General features: G+C 53.9%; 4 protein-coding genes across 4 annotated transcripts; 3 read left to right on the top strand and 1 right to left on the bottom strand.

Moving 5' to 3' along the window:
* Positions 1-360: 360 nt before the first annotated feature.
* On the bottom strand, positions 361-2,175 carry PtrM4_000810 (HLH transcription factor (GlcD gamma); the record flags this gene model as incomplete). The annotated part of the gene is made up of 2 exons (XM_001941685.2): positions 361-1,979; positions 2,163-2,175. The coding sequence occupies 2 exons, from the start codon at positions 2,173-2,175 to the stop codon at positions 361-363; spliced, it is 1,632 nt and encodes a 543-aa protein (XP_001941720.2).
* A 2,830-nt stretch (positions 2,176-5,005) lies between these two features.
* Positions 5,006-5,805, top strand: PtrM4_000800 (uncharacterized protein; the record flags this gene model as incomplete). The annotated part of the gene is made up of 2 exons (XM_001941684.2): positions 5,006-5,228; positions 5,675-5,805. The coding sequence occupies 2 exons, from the start codon at positions 5,006-5,008 to the stop codon at positions 5,803-5,805; spliced, it is 354 nt and encodes a 117-aa protein (XP_001941719.2).
* A 5,325-nt stretch (positions 5,806-11,130) lies between these two features.
* Positions 11,131-13,135, top strand: PtrM4_000790 (HmgA, Homogentisate 1,2-dioxygenase; the record flags this gene model as incomplete). The annotated part of the gene is made up of 9 exons (XM_001941682.2): positions 11,131-11,244; positions 11,309-11,354; positions 11,411-11,517; positions 11,567-11,611; positions 11,781-12,174; positions 12,228-12,599; positions 12,652-12,800; positions 12,857-13,002; positions 13,057-13,135. The coding sequence occupies 9 exons, from the start codon at positions 11,131-11,133 to the stop codon at positions 13,133-13,135; spliced, it is 1,452 nt and encodes a 483-aa protein (XP_001941717.1).
* A 544-nt stretch (positions 13,136-13,679) lies between these two features.
* On the top strand, positions 13,680-16,325 carry PtrM4_000780 (tRNA ligase; the record flags this gene model as incomplete). Its single annotated transcript, XM_001941681.2, has 2 exons — positions 13,680-16,151; positions 16,206-16,325. The coding sequence occupies 2 exons, from the start codon at positions 13,680-13,682 to the stop codon at positions 16,323-16,325; spliced, it is 2,592 nt and encodes an 863-aa protein (XP_001941716.2).

Genomic DNA, 16,325 nt, shown 5'->3' with positions numbered 1-16,325 from the left:
GTGCCAAGGCAGATGCGCGAGACCGCCGTGTAGGGGTAGATAAGGCTAGAAGCCGGGGTGATGATGTGCCACGGTGGGTAGAGACATATTATGCAACGAGATGGGAAGTGCTGTGATGCAAGCAGAAAGCTTCTCCGTCCTTGTCCAGCAGAGACGGTACGCGTAGAGCGGGCACAAAGGCGACGATGTGAAATCGACCTTTGATTGGAGGCGGACTGACGAGCTCCTTTGAGCCTCTTTGTGTCAGGTCCTAGCGTATGCATGAGCAGGATGCAGGAACGGGTGCGGGGTATCGCGGGGTATCATAGAGAAGGAATCGATGGACAGAAAAGAATAGTAGAAGAGACGATTTGGAGAGCATCAGCCCATCTCCATACCGTACTCATCTTCCTCCTTCAGGCTGGTCCAGTATTGTTGCTGGTTTGACCCAGAGCCGCTGCCAGTGCTTTGCATGCCTGGACTGAGGCTTTGGGGAGAGGCGCCATTGAGTGGTTCTCCGGCTAGATTGGTATGCTTGGGCACCCGTAGTCCTGAGCCTGGGCCGCGCGAGTAGCGGAAAGAGCTTTGTCCGTTCTTGTCGAGAGCATCGAGGATCTCGGTCTTCATGCGCTTCTCCTCTTCAGTCTGCTCAGAAGCCCACTCTTGGCCGGTCGCCTCTCGCAGTCGTTCAGCAAGTTGGTCGCATTCCTCAATCTTCTTGGCGAGCATCCACATGAGATCACGGGTCCAGCTGACGGCACCGTTGAGAATGTCTCCTTTGTTCGGCCCCTTGTCCTTCTCTTCAATTGGCAGTCCTTGTGTGATGTTGCCAGCGGCTCGTCTTCCATTGCCACCAGCCAGGAGTGATGTTGCTTGTGGCGGTGACATGCCACCAGCAGTCATGGTTGGTGACAGTGGACCATTGTTGTTGATGTGCTTGCGGATCTTCTCATCCTCGAGCCGGTGCTGAGGTACGAGACGAGACAAGTCATGGATGCGCTCGTTGATATTATCCCTTCGGCGACGCTCCACCAAGTTGTGAGACTCACGACGTCTGCGTTTCTTCGCATCGGCATTCTGTCCGATGTCGACCTTTGCGGGTAGCGAGTTGTGCTTGCCCGAGTGCAGGACGTCGGTGATTTGTTGGTGGTGCAGTCCGCCGGTGTGAGGGGATGCAGTTGGTGAGTCAATCCACGAGTGAGCACTCCCCGGAGTGCCTTCCCACTGACCAGACATGCTCTTTTGGTGTCTGTGCACGTTGGTCATGATAGGCTGGGTCGTAAAGTTACCCGAGTCTGGAGTGCCAAGATGGAGTCCTGCCATGGCAGGTGTTTTGGGCGACATGGGAGCGCGGTTGTCCGACGCAGTCCTGCTCATGGTGATACGCTGGCGCATGGAGCCGCTCGGCATGCTACCAGCGAAGCTCATTCTTTGTGGTCCTGACTGGTACTGGTTAAAGTCAAAGTTTCCGGGGTGGACAAATGGACTGTGAATGGGCAGGTCGTCTGGGGTGTTGGAGTAGACCTGACCGATGCTAGCATTGTTGGTGTGGCTGTGGTAGTAGTCTTGCTGGCCAGACTGCTCCTGAGAGAAGCCACCGAAGCTCGGCTGCTGCTCAAAGGGGCCCAGTGACTCAGCAAGCTCGTCGTCGGCAATACCAGCTCCACCCTGCATGTAGCTGTTGGTGCCGAAGTGGTTACCCATCATACTCCCGCTCATGTTGAGATCGGAGGGGTTGATGTTGCCTGCGTTCTCATTGCCCGAGAACTGGGCGTTGGTGTACTGATGGCCCATGTCTAGGCTGTTGTGGGCCATGAAGCGGGTGTTGAAGGACATTTCGTCGACCTCCTCTTTGATGTATGGTTGTGGTGATCCTGTGCCAGTCATGTTGAAAATATCAGCGTCTAGCACGTCGTCAGAGGGAGAGTCGAAGCCAAGGTCCAGCCTTGCAATCGGCTTTTGAGGAGAATAGGAAGAGGGAGGAGTGAAGAGAGCGTCCGCTTGAGGGACAGTCAGTATGGTCTCATAGAACATGATGAAATGACGTTTGAAATGACGGTGAAAGATGAGTGGGGAAAAAAAGGAAAGAGGGATGCGGAGTCTGATATAGAGACTGGTGTGCTGAAGGGGTGTTCTCATGACGGTGCAGAGTGGGGGGGGGAGGTTACAAGAGGCGTACTTACTAGGCTTTGGCATTACTGTAGGTTGCAGTATCCCAGGAATGTGGATGCGTGAGGCTAGGAAGCCGATGCTGGTGCCGAACAGTTGGATCTGAAACGATCTGTCGTCGGCCCAAGCAAGTGACTAAGGAATGCACTCGTAGGCTTGCAGGATGATTGCAGCACGAGACGGTCTGTGTCCCTATAAGGGTCCTGATAGACGCTTGCTATCTGGTGAGCACAAGGACAGTGCGAGCAAGCTAAAGGCGACTATAGTGAGCCTGATAGTGGCTAGCAAGCCTCTACTGGTGCGGAGAGGAGGCTAGTGTTTGTCTGGGAGGGTAACGTCAGTGCTGTGCTTTGCATGTGAGAGGGCTTGATGTGGCAGATGGGGGGCTCACCTCTGGGTACGAGACAGTATCCCTTGGGGTGGATTTTGACCAAAGTGGGAGGAGGGTGATGCGGCCTATCTTCGGAGGTGGGATGCAGCGGGCGTTTGCGGCGATGGTGCCGGCACGTACTGAGGGAGTCTTGTCAGCGCACCGTCCACCAGACTGAAGTGTTGAGCGGGTGAAGGGCTGGTTGCATGAGTGTGGCGCACAGGCAGGAGGTGGGTAACCCGCGAGGCGAGCGACGGTGGACGACAGCCGTGCTGCACGCCGGCGCTGTGGGGTCTGTGGTACAGAGGACCAAAGCAGCGAAACCGTCACACGGTCCCGCAGTGCCGTTGGGGCTATGGCTCACGGCCCCGGCTCACGCGAGGTGTGGTGTGGTGTGGTGGAAGTGGGAAAGCAGGAGGGGGGAGGAAGGAAGGAAAGCGCAGCCGGGGGTTGACTCACCTGTCGATGCAGGAGAAGGTGCAATGCTGATTGCACCTGCAGGAATCAGAAGTCGGGTCTTGACCGTCTTGTAAGCCTCGAGTGAGGTTGTCGTCGTCGTCGGCTCTGTTCGGTAACCTGCTGCAGTTGGGTGGGCAGCAAACTTTGGTTGTCGAGGACTGCGGTGGTGGTGATGGTGGTGATGGTGATGGTGATGATGGCGGAGATGTTGCAAGGGCGTTGGGTGGGACAGGTTTGCCTCTTTGTCGTGGCCTTTAGGTGAGAGAGCAGGTGGTGGACGTCTGGTCGGTGCGACGCGATCTCTGGGTGGGTAAAATAGCAGGCGTGGGCGGGATATGGAGCAGAGGTCGGGGTATATGGCGGGGAGGAAGCTTGGTGGGATGTTCCCGGCACCGTCGTCGTCTGGTCGGTGCTAGGCGCTCTGTGGTGCTTTGGACAAAGCGCGCTGGTGTGCGGCTTAGGATGTCTTTTGACTACCTGGCTGCAGCACTCCTCACAGTGGCAGCTTTGAGGCAGCTGAAGCGAGGGCGAGGGTGTGTGAGAGGGCCCAAAGCCGGAAGGCGGTCAGAGAGGTGTTCCTAGCCTGAGTGCCAAGCGGCTATCGACTTTGGCGGATGGGCGTGTTTGACGCGAATCGCGAATCGCAGACCGGAGGCGGGGGCGGCGTCCAAACGGGAGAAGCAAAACCAACTAGGCAATGCCGTGCAGCTGGCGACGGCTGCTGTGTCGGCGACGAGGGCAGATGCAGTGACGTAGGCCGGTGTACAGAGGTTGAGGAAGCTCGGGCCGGGGCAGATGTTCAGTCGTGGGGCTCATGTAGGTAGTAGTAGGTTACTGTAGGGTAGACTGATATACGTCTGACAAAGACAAGTTGCAGCAAGACGGGAGAATTATTGGACTACCAGGGCGCGGCACGGCAGCATAATATACCCTCAACTGCGCAGCGCGGCTCTTTGGGGGCCCTCTCACACCCGCCTTATGCTCGCCGTGGCTCTGCTGGTGCTGCTCGCAGATCGGGGCATGGTGGATGTGGATTACTACACCACCGTCGACAGGCGTCGGCCCTGGTCCACCAACCCCGGTCCTGCGGCCACCATCCGCCCAGGGTGAGGCCTCATCTGGTCACTTGGGAAGCGACAGTGTCTCAGCTACCCGGTTTGGCAGCGCTGGTAGAGGGCGCGCGATGTGACTCACTAGCAACCCACCATCGGGCCCAGCCAGCAGAGATTCTGGCTCTGGCGTCATGGAATCGGCGGCGGACAAGGCACCCTTGGCCGACCTCAGCATCCAGCTGCGAGCCATATCAGTCCTCTTGTTCTCGCTAAGGCTGACGTCGCGGCGGGAACAAGGCGATCCCGCGCTATCCAAGTGTGCATATCGCGCTACCACTACCGCCTGCTACTAACTCGTAATTCCTGCTAACCCACACCTTCACCCTCCATCAGCGCCCAAGTGCCAGAGAGCAATAGCCCCTTCCTGTCCGCGCTGCGCGCCTTCTCCATCCAAACTCGGCCCAATCAACGCCCCTTCCGTTTCCACTCCAAGCAGGCCGGCACCCTTTCCATCTTCACGCCTCGTCACAAGCCTCGCGCACCCGTCGCTGTATCTGAGACGGCTGTCTGACATCTGCCATTGGATCGCGCCCTCACACACGCCAGGCAGATCATCTGCACGAAATCCTCCGTTCCGTGCTCGCAGTAGTCGCAGTTGCACCGAATCGAACAAACCGCTGCTGTGGACGCACTTTCTTCGCCGTGCTTCCCAGAACCCCAGTGCCTGCCCACGACGCGCCCGAGCCACACGGCAGCGCCCCCTCTCCAAACCACATCGCCGTGTATCGGTAGTGTCGCCTGCTGCGGCTTCCGTCAAAGCTTCTTTGCTGCCCAGGCACGTGTCCGCTAACCGACGGACCCCCTCCACAGCGGCCAAAGACGCGCTAGCATCTCGTGCTCTTTTTGCCTATCCGCCTTCAATTGCATTCCAGCCTTGTAGCTCTGATTTTTAATTGCGTCGGCACCCAATCCAAACATGGCCTCCGCTTCCTTCCGAGACTCGATGAATTCGCTGGGGTGGAGCAGGAGGGAGCCAGACTTGCCCGTCAACACGGCGCCGCCCTCGCTGCTGGGCCGCATACAGAGCCTCAACCCCTTTGGCGAGGGTGGCTATGTACGATTGCCCATCACAGAGACGAACCCGGGCGCCCCTCTCCCCGCGCCCACTCGGAGAGAAGAGGAAGAGGGGTGGTTTGCGCGTAAGTCTACGTATTTCTTTCCGTGGCAAAGCACCCACCACGACCTTCCTTACGCGTCTCTACTCGCTTCACATTCCCCACTTTGCTGCAACTCTGAGAACCCTTGATGTTTATACTCGTCGTTACGAACGTCTGCTGCCACTCGTCATGTCATCAGACGATGCAGCACTGCGGCTAGTTTCACTGCACAGCCATGGTTCTTTGTCTCGTCGTCCGTCCTTGTTTCAGCACATGGCATTCTTCAAATGAGCATAGCTTCGGCCTTGGAAAATTTCGTTTTTTCCATCCTAAACATGTCATCTGGCCCTCTGCAGAACCAGACGGCGCAAGCATGATCATTGTGACAGATGGGAGTTCCTGCGTTACCACCTCTCATGCAGGACGCTAGTTTTTTCTTCTTTTCAATTGCCATGGTACGTTGACAGTGTGCTGACCAATATCCACAGTGAGTCGGTGGGACCGATTGCTCGTATTTGGCGGTCTGCTTCTTGCTGCATTGGCCATGTTTGCTGTCTGTATTGGCCTCATGTTCACGCCTCTCTTTATCGTTAAACCGCGCAAGTTTGCCATCCTGTAAGTCCCTTGTTTCTCCCAGTCCTTTGCATCCAGTCAAACGACGCCCTCAGCCAGCCTTCTCGCAAGTGGTGAAGTCATATCAGGCAGATAGGCAGTGCCACATACCGCATTCGTCCTTTGCTACGGCTATGCGAACTCATGCAACGCCCCCAGGGTGGCATGTCTCCGCTCACCGACTGTGAACGCTAGCCTGGCGAATCGAGTCGGCGTGGCACTTGACTTCTCTAGCCACTGCAAGATCGACACTGGACCCTCTCTAGCCATCATGCGGGTCGAGGTTCGGCGCGCTGCAGGGGGGCAGGCAGCCTCTACCTTGTCGAGACTCCTTCGCCAAGTATCATGCACGTCACCTGAAGGACGTTAGCGCTAACAGTATGCCCTGCTTGCAGATGGTCCATGGGAAGTGTTCTGTTTCTGGGAGCATGGGGTGTCTTGATGGGCCCAGTCCAATACTGTAAGCAAGCCTCGCATTCGCCACCACACCTCTACTTGATGGCATGCTGACGATACTTAAAGTTCAGCATCTCATTTCTGGTCCGAGGCTTCCGTTTACGGCGGCTTATTTTGGAAGTATTGCGCTCACTCTATTCTTTTCACTAGGTGTAAGTCAAGTTCCGACCCTAGCAAGACGCAACCTTGCTACATGTCAACCCTTGCACCCTCTGCCCGCAATCCTTGTCCTCGTGTCCCCCACGCAAGGTCCTTATCGATTGTCGTCTACTAGTTCATTTTACTGACAAGCGTCCGCGTGATTAGCTGCACAGCACCATCCTCACCTTCATTGCAGCTATCGTCCAGCTAGTCTGCCTGCTCTGGTACATTGTGTCGTACTTTCCCATGGGCTCGTCCGGCCTGCGCTTTGCAGCCCGCTTTGGTGGAAACCGTGTGGCGGCATGGATGAACGATTGAGCTTGTTCCAAGCTACATTACGAATGCCATGTGGCTATGGTACTTGGTACATACGCATCATGTCTGCGCAACGCGCGTCGGACAAAATATATGGTATATTTGCCACGGCAGCATCTTCCATGCAGCATCTTGCCCTTTCCGCGCGAATATACTCACTTGCTAGGATGCTTCCTACAGGCTTCTTCCTAGCCCATCACGTTGCGCAGTCACGCACGCGTACTTTTTGCTCCACGCTGCAAGCTCTCGCGCTGTGATTGATCCGCCGGCAGTAAAAGGATGTGCCACACCACGCAAGTCCCGACGTTTAGATCCGGCCGTATGAAGCGTTTTGGTGCAAAAGGGGCATGTAGCGCGCGCACCGTATCTTGCTTGCATCGCCATGGCTCGTCGGTTTGAAACGTTTCGGAGCATCCTGCCTACCGGTCCTATCGCCACTTCCCCAAACCCCATGTCCCGTTATCCTTTCCCTCCCCTTCCCCCCCCGTCGCCGACCTCACTCTTGACTTGCGCAATCCTGTGAATGATACAGGTTTTCCGAAGCATGCTGGCTGCTTGTGTCTCACTTGCGCAGCCTACCATGTCGTAGTAATTCAGCCTCTGCAATTGATCACGACGACGACATCTGCGCCTCGTGGCTGCTCACCAGCCTTACCAAGCCAAAATCCATGTAGTTGTAGCGAATGCTGACCTGATCAATGTGTTGCAAGGAAAAATGCCGTCGTCGTCGTCGTCGTGCTCGTTGACGGCTGCAAGCGCCTCGCTCCCAGCGACCGATCAGCGCAGGGTCAGAATACCAGACTCTAAGGCAGGGTGATTGCCGATCTCTCGAGGCAGGGTCCCGGGCTTCTCCGCAGTCCGCAGTCCGCAGCAGCAGCAGCACCGTTTTTTTCTTGGTTTTTTTGCCGCCCCTTCCCCAGAAAAACTTGTAGCGAACGAAACAAAACGCAAAACGCTGCGAACGACGCGCTAATCGCGGGCGCTGCGTGGCCACTTGGCCGATGGATGGTTGTATTCGTTGTCTCCAAGTGTGTTGAAACGGTGAGATTGGGTAATGGCGGGGGTGGTGGTTTGGTTTGGTTTGCATGCAGAGAGCCGCGGCGCTTGCGTATGCGAACGCGAGGGAGGATAGAGAGAGAGAGAGTCATGGTACATACAGTAGATCCAGGGAAGAGGGAACCTGGATTCTCTGTCTGACGAATCGCGGACACCGGATGGCAACTATGTACACACGCCGTTGTTTTGTAGATGGTAGACAAGGCAGATCAGTGATCAGCAAACGCATGGCCTCTCCTTCCCACCATACCTCGACCACCTCTCTAGTTACCCGTCACAAGTCCAAACTCCAAAGTTGCAAATAAACTCCAAGTAGGTAGAAATGCCAAACCCTAAAACACGTCAACTATACCAAAAGTCTCGCCCTCGCGCCTTTTCCCCAATCAAGCCTAGAAACCTCCGACCGCGGCGTAGCGGCGTGTTGCGACAGAGAACAAGCACCATCCAACCTGCAACCAACTAACCAACCAACCATCTATCCGTCGTCCCCTCGTGACCTCCCCCTTGTTCACTTTCCGTCCTAAAACACCCGAACACCCGCCTCACGACTCCACGACTCGCGTTCTGGCTATCGTGAGAAAAGAAGGTGTGTGCGTCGTGTGTGTGTGTGTGTGTGTGTGTGCGTGTGTGTGCGTGTGCGTGTGTGTGTGTGCGTGTTTGTGTAGTGGTGTCGTGGACGGACAGGGGTGGCGTGGCGTAAGTACCACATGAAATGCTTTCCCCGCACGATTGCGCATGGGGCACGGGATAGTCGGCGCTTACTGTAGGGTAGGATAGATGGATGATTAAGATAGTACACGGGCGGTATACCACTTTTGCGCTGGTGTGCGGATGGGAAAACGAAACGCGAGGTTTTACTGTATGTATTTATGTATGTATGTTGCAATGAGGGATAGGAAGGGAAGGTACTAGGCTAGGCAAATGTGTGTTTGGCGCTTGCATGTATGCGATGGATGGTTACTAAGACTGAGTCAAGGGGAATGAATGGGGGCATGGTTGTGAATAGCATGGTTAGTCTTGTGATGGGATGCAGATGTGATGTGCGTGTCGTGTCGTGTAGTTTGGCCATGTCGGGATTCATGGGAGTGGGCATCACTTTTTGTCAATGCCAATGTCAAAGCAAGGCAAAAAAGCAGATCGATCAAAAAGCGCTAAGCTGCATGGATGGTTCCTAAACTGCACCTCGGAGGACCGAGGAGGAGGAGGAGGCGGTCAAGGGAAAAAAATCACGGGTGGGTGTTTGTGTTTGGTTTTAGTGCGAGCGGGCGATGGATGGAGGGGTGGTTTGGTTTGGAGGGGCTGGCTTGGGTTGCGGCGCGAAACGCGCGAAAGAAGACGTTGGTGGGGGGTTTTTCTTGGGTGACTGACTGTGGCGGGTATTCTTGTTGATTTGGGATGAGAGAGAGAGAGAGGGAAGGTTGTGGCGGGTACGATTAGTAGATGGGCGTGTGTTGGATGCGGAGATGACGACATTATGGGGTTTGTTACTCTAAATATCTTGATATCTTGATAACGGATTTTGTGAGGGTGGTGGCGGTATGTGTGTATGCAAGACGCGGTGTTTGATGCCGAGAGAGGTGTGCTGCTGCTGCTGCCCGTCTATCGTGTGCGCCTGCATCTTCCTTCCTCAGAACAACTCTGATATCAGAGTAGCGGTATAGTGCAGTGCGGCCATCTGGTCCGAATGCACGCTGCAGTCGGCCCTTTTCATCTGCCCTCTTCGCCGCAAAGGCCTGGTTCTTGGGGCCAACCGGCGTGTTGCGTTTCGGGCAGCAACTAGCCCTAGCAAGCCGGACGGAGGTCGTCGTCGGGGGCGCATTTCACCTAGGTCAGGGCCAAGGGAGACTAAGACGATATGCAATACAAACGTTGCGGTGTGCATGCCCGAAGTGCGGGCGTTAGAAACATGATTTTTTGCTTCTTTGCTCTACGGCGGCGCGTACTAGCAGAGGCGTGGTGATGGCTGCCCAGTCATGGAGGGTAGTCTAGACCAAGGGCAAGGCTTTCTAGGTTGGTCACGTAGTCACGGTTTGCATATAGTTTGCAGTTTGGATCGCGATTGCGCCATGTCGTGCACGAGCTGAAGGGATATGGAGAGAGGGAAATTGGTCCCGTACAAATCAGGCCAGAGAGGCTTGCTTTCGCCTTGAGTCGACTAGCTGGATCAACCCGGTAAAATCAATAAATCACATCGTCTACTTAGAGTAATCGCGAACGAGCTTGTTCAGTCAGCTCTTCCGGATACGATATGGAGATATCCGTATCAGGCCATCTATCAGCTCCGAGAGATTGATGCATGAGCGAGTTTGCGAGTGCGAGCTGTGGTTGTTTTGGTGTTACGCGATCTCGCCTACGTTTTGCCCGCCTTCTGCAACGCATAAACGCAATATGTGAATTGGCTGTAGGCATTTAGGCGAGACGAGATGAGATGAGATGTGTGTTACGTAGATGTCTACGTACAGTGGTGATGCCTGGTCTTGGTCTATCGTATTTAGGCGAGATCCGAGAGGCGCGGACATGTGGCACAGGCATACGTAGGGCTGAGGCAGGTATGGAAGCTGGAAGCTGGAAGTGGAAGCATGGAAGAATAGAAGGTTTGAAGGATTGATGTGGCGTTGGGGACATGTTGGTGTGATCAGTTCGGGACATGTTGGATGCCTTGAAATGATCAAGACGGTTAGAATGTTTGTAATGGGGGTGGCAAGATGTTGGGCTGAACGCAGTCAGCTGTTTGGGAGTACAGGCGTGCAATATTGTCAAAAGTTATAGTCAATCATCCACAATCCTTTGTATCGTAGCAAGTCGGGTGTGTCGTCATAATACTGGAGATGAAAAGTGGCGAATGTCCGACTCGAGTCGCTGACTAGGCTCTTACAAAGTCTTCTCCAACTGCTCCGCTACATATTACTACATGTCGCGTCAGCAGCGAATCGGCGTCGCGTCAAGTCCGTTCTTTCCGAGCTTCACAAGTGCTGCGTGGAGCTACCCCTCTTTGACCCTCATCGGCAGTTGGGTATCTCACCCAAAACCGAATTATTGCTTGTTGGGGACTGCTGAAGATGACGCCGAAGGTTGAGATCGGAGTTATGCGTGATTGGATATCACGCAGAATGAGGATAATTGCAGAGGACTGATTGACCGGAAGGAATGCATTACGATCGATCTTGCTGCACAGCTGTGGGGTCGGCGAGTGTGGGGTCTTAGAGAGATGCATTTCTTTTGACAGCAGAAATTCCGGTCTTGTTTCCCCAATTCAAAACAAACTATCGCAGAGAACATCACTAGAGTCCGTCTTTGAAGCCGTTTCTTGGTATTGCGCAGATCCTAGTGAAGTTCCGGTGAAAAGCAGATCGTCCTCGTCACCATGCCTGAGCCGCTCAAAGACCCGAAAGAATACCAGAACATCTTCCATTGGGCCGAGACCCAGAAAGATGGTTCTATCCCATCGTTTGGTAATAGGAAGAATGATCCATATGAGGTGAGTTGGCTTACAGAGCTCACCACATGCCTCAAACACCTTGCTGACGTATGGCCGTTCGCAGTATCAATCCGGGTTTGGGAACAGCTTTGAATCAGAGGCCGTACCAGGTGAGAAGGTGCTCATTTCCGAGTCTTCTCGCAAGATGCTAATCGGTCTTCTGCAGGCACTATCCCAAAGGGCCAGAACAATCCGAGAAGTGTCAGATTTGGTCTGTATGCGGAGCAGATGACTGGTTCTGCATTCGTTGCTCCAAGACACCTGAACAAGAAGGTCGGTGACCCACCTTTACTCCCAGACTGGATGCTAATGTCTCACTCAGGCCTATCTATACAGAGCGCGGCCTGCCGTCGCACATCAAGGATTTGTAAGAAACCCCATCTTAACCAGCATACATTATAACCCTACGGAACATTCCTCACGTCATCTTGCGCGCTTCTCCGAGTGGCAATCAACATGGGCGATGGAAATGCCCCGTGGCCGGGCGCATGGTGCGTTTAATTTGGGCCGCAGCCACTTTCTGACATACATGACAGACCGATCTTCCAGACAACCAAGACACCGAATCAAACTTCCTCCCCGTGAACAAGCGAGTTCACGTCTCTCCCACACAGCTAGCCTGGCTCCCATTCGATACCCCTACCGATGGCGATGTTGATTTTATTTCCGGTCTGAAGAGCATCGCTGGCTCTGGCGATCCGACACTCCGAGAGGGTCTGGCGGTACACACATACCTATGCAATGCGAGCATGAACAGGAGGGCGGCTGTTAACTCCGATGGCGACTTCTTGATTGTGCCTCAACTGGGGGCCTTGGATATCCTGACCGAGTTTGGGCCAATGTATGTGCAGCCAGGGGAGATTTGCGTCATCCAGAGGGGGCAGCGATTCAGAGTCAAGGTGGATGGTCCGACCCGGGGATACATTTTGGGTGAGAAAGATAGCACGATTCGAAGTAGCCTCAGAAGTACTAATGCTATGCAGAAATCTGGGGCTCACAATTCCAGCTTCCTGAGCTGGGTCCATTGGGAGCCAACGGACTTGCCAACGCCCGAGACTTTTTGCACCCGACCGCTAAATACGAGATTGAGCAAGCACCGTGGGAAATCGTCTACAAACTAGCTGGAAAGTTCTTCGTCAGCAAGCAGGAGCATTCGCCATTCGATGTTGTCGCATGGCATGGCAACTACGTTCCGTACAAGTACGACCTGACCAAGTTTGTCAACGTTGGCTCGATCTCAGTCGACCACATTGACCCTTCCATCTTCTGCGTCATCACAGCCCCTTCTCGCGACCCGGCTGCGCCACTTGCAGATTTCCTCATCTTCAGCCCACGATGGGATGTAGCATCTCACAGTACGTTTATTGATAAATAGCGAGATGGAACCGAAGGCTAACTAATGTCCAGCCTACCGTCCGCCATACTACCACCGTAACGGAGCTTCAGAGCTCATGGGTCTGATCTACGGCGAGTACGCAGGTCGCTCCGATGAATTCCAGCCCGGAGGTATTAGCTTCGAGTGCGGTTTCGTGCCTCACGGTGTTGCCTACGAAGAGGTGTGTTTGACTGATGACGAAACAATTGCACGACGTTTTTGCTCACAATTTGATAGTTCAAAGCAGCAAGCGCACAGCCGCCGCCTGAAATGCAAATCTCAAAGGGTGCTATTGCGTTTATGATGGAGAGTTCGAGGATGTTCACCATCACCGATTGGGCGTGGAACAGCAACAAGAAGCATGAGCATGATCCAAAGATGTGGTAAGTAGGGGGTTCGTTGTTTCTCACTAAAATACTTGGCTAATACACTTGCAGGGACAATCTGGTTGACAACTTTTCGACGCACAAGGAAGAAGTTGAGAGGATTTTGGCAGAGGGCGTGAAGAAGCTGTAGTTGTGTTCATGTCTTTTGAGTTTTTCTTGTACGGTTTCATGGTGAAGGAGTATTTGGGAGGATATACTTGCCAATGTAGTAATGGGACTGTAACATGCCTTCCAAAGTTCTAAAGCTTGTATTCGTTTGAAAGGAAATAGTTGTAGCTGTATGGTTCCCAAAAAGGCTAGCGTACCCCGCGCCGCGGACATCAGCCACAGCGGCTGTGCAGTGATCTCATCGCGAAATGCACAAAACATTGGGTCCATGACTCCCAAGTGACCTCAACGCGACTGCAGCGCCCTTTTCCATGTTTACTCCTGCAGGCATCCATTGGTACGAGACACCCTTGCTTGATTGATCCCTCGTTCTTGCGCACTTGTTTGCTTTGCCTTGTGCTGCCTAAATGTCCGCTCGTCTGAAATTACGCCCCCCACGTTTATACATTTGCTCTTTATCACACGCTTGTTGCTTTCCCTCACCTCTGATCCAGATACCCCGTTCACTTCGAAACGTACGCCGAACCCCATACACCTTCATACGCTCATTCCGATCGACCGCAATCATGGCGTACCGTGACACGGCGCCGTATACGCCCCAGGATCCCAACGAGATCTCTGCGCTGGTGCGCGCTCTCGAAGAGCACAAGGGCAAGAAAGTCAAAGGAAACTTCTCGGTCAAGAAACACACATTCCCGCTCCCCAATGGTCGAACTGTCGATTCTTGGAAAATGAGCGACTGGGACTACAAAAAGGCAAATCTCCCTACATACGCACGCGGACTGTTCACATACAAGAATCTGCAAGGCAACCATGAGATTGCCGTCAGAGGTTATGATAAGTTCTTCAACCACGGAGAAGTTAGGAAGACGGAGTGGAAGAATGTCGAGTGTGACACGCGAGGGCCGTACGAGTTGAGTGTAAAGGAAAACGGCTGCATCATCTTCATCTCGGGTCTAGATGATGACACACTACTGGTATGCAGCAAGCACTCGACTGGTGGGCGAGATGGTCAGGTCAGTCATGCCACCGTAGGCGAACAGTGGGTTGAACGACATGTTGCGGCCGTTGGCAAGACAAAGCAGGACCTCGCGCGGACACTGCGGTCCATGAACGCAACACTTGTAGCCGAACTATGCGACGACGAATTTGAGGAGCACGTCCTCGCATACACCCCCGAGCAGGCTGGCTTGTATGTACATGGTATCAACCTCAACCTGCCTCAGTTCGCTACCTACCCGGGTCATCTAGTCGACAAGTTCGCCGAGGAGTGGGGCATGAAGAAGGTTACCTATGTTATGATGGACGACATAAAAGAGGTCAAGAGATTTCTAGACAAGGTCGCCGAGACGGGTAACTACGAAGGCCGCGACACTGAAGGTTTCGTCATCCGGTGTCAAGCACGCGAGACCGAGGGTGGGCCCTACGTGGATTGGTTCTTCAAGTACAAGTTTGAAGAGCCATATCTCATGTACCGACAGTGGCGTGAGTGCACCAGAGCCTTGATTGCGGGCAAGGCACCGCGCTACAAGAAGCATGAGGCCATTACCAAAGAGTACCTGGATTTTGCCCGCGCGCAATTTGCGAAAAATCCGAGCCTTACCAAGGCTTACAATGAAAATCATGGTATCATCAAGATGCGCGACGACTTTCTAGCTTTCCGCGGAACAACAGGCGCCGAGATCATTCGACAAGAGTTGCAAAACGGACCCGTTGAGAGCAAGAAGGCCAGTAGGAATATTGTACTGGTTCCTGTCGCAACAATCGGATGTGGAAAGACGACTTTGGCCCTCGCTCTGGTGAAGCTGTTCGGATGGGGCCACTTCCAGAACGACAATGTCAACACAAAGAAGAATCGCGCCCAATTCTTTGCTAGTACTGTGTCTTCGTTGCTAGTCACCAATCCCGCTGTCATCGCGGATCGCAACAACCATCAGAAGCGCGAGCGAGACCAGCTCATCACCGACATCTCCAAGGATGTCAAGGACGCTCGTTTCGTCGCTCTACACTATGTGCATGATCGATACAACTATGACCGCATTCGACAAGCGACACAGAAGCGCGTACTTGACCGTGGCGACAACCATCAGACTATCCAAGCAGGCTCCAAAGGTTCGGGCGAGATTAAACAAATCATGGAAGGTTTTCTGCAACGTTTCCAGCCAGTCGACCCTTCAGGTAGCCCTGACGAACTCTTCGATCTAGTTATCAACCTCGATCCGACTGTCAGCTCGCGCGAGAATCTCGAAACTATTATTCGGACGATGGCCGACACATATCCGGCTCTATTTGAAGGCAAGGGCATGCCCACTGACAGTGAAATGGATGCTGCTATTGAGTGGGCTTTGAAAGACTACACGCCAGACTTCAAAATGGATCTCTCGCAAAACAGGTCTAAGCGGGATAACCAGAACAATCAGCAAGTAGCCGGGGGTCAAACCTCGCGGAACCAAGGGCCACCCGCAAAGACTAAGAAGATGCCCAAAATGGAGTACTTCTCTGTTCGTCTCGATACCAACAAGATCAATTCAATCCTCGACTCGCTGTTCAATGAACAGGATGATAACACTGCGAACATGTACAACCAGCTAAAGCAGAGCCGCCGGGTCCAAAATGAATTTCATGTTACCCTGATACATCGAACCGCATCATCGAGGAAAGCAGAGTATTGGGACAAGCTCCACAAGCTCTATGATACAGTGCAGAAGTCGGCCTCCGACGGAGCCTGGGAGCCCGAGCTTGCAAAGTGCGAGGTACAACTCGAGCGATTGGTCTGGGACGGCCGTATCATGTGTTTCGTCGTGCGTCTGAACGGAGCCAGCACCTTCCAAATCGAGAGCGAAGCAGGCACGACTACCGAGCAGGTTTCCTTTGCGACGGTCAATGATGTCGCACACGTCACCGTCGGCACTGCTGCACCCAACATCAAACCCATGGAGAGTAACGCGTTGCTCCAGCGCTGGCTCAGTGAAGGATCCGGAGACCAGTCTGGTATCGGTGAGTTGAGCGTCAAGGGCAATGTGGTTCTCGAGGGTAGTGTAAGGGGTGTGTTGGGCCGATTTTAGAATAATCAGCAGCATACCACCCAAAAGGACGGAGCTGATAAGGAAAACGATGGCAAGGACGATGGCAAGGAAAGTGGCAACAAGAAGAAGCCGCACAAGCGAAATCGCCACAAGCAGAAGGCCAATGCGAAGGCTGCGAACGCGTAG

The sequence above is a fragment of the Pyrenophora tritici-repentis genome, chromosome 1, assembly GCF_003171515.1.
Source record: "Pyrenophora tritici-repentis strain M4 chromosome 1, whole genome shotgun sequence".
Classification (NCBI taxonomy): Eukaryota; Fungi; Ascomycota; class Dothideomycetes; order Pleosporales; family Pleosporaceae; genus Pyrenophora; species Pyrenophora tritici-repentis.
Note: the sequence above shows the minus strand (reverse complement) of the source record. Positions and strands in the feature narration are given on the sequence as shown.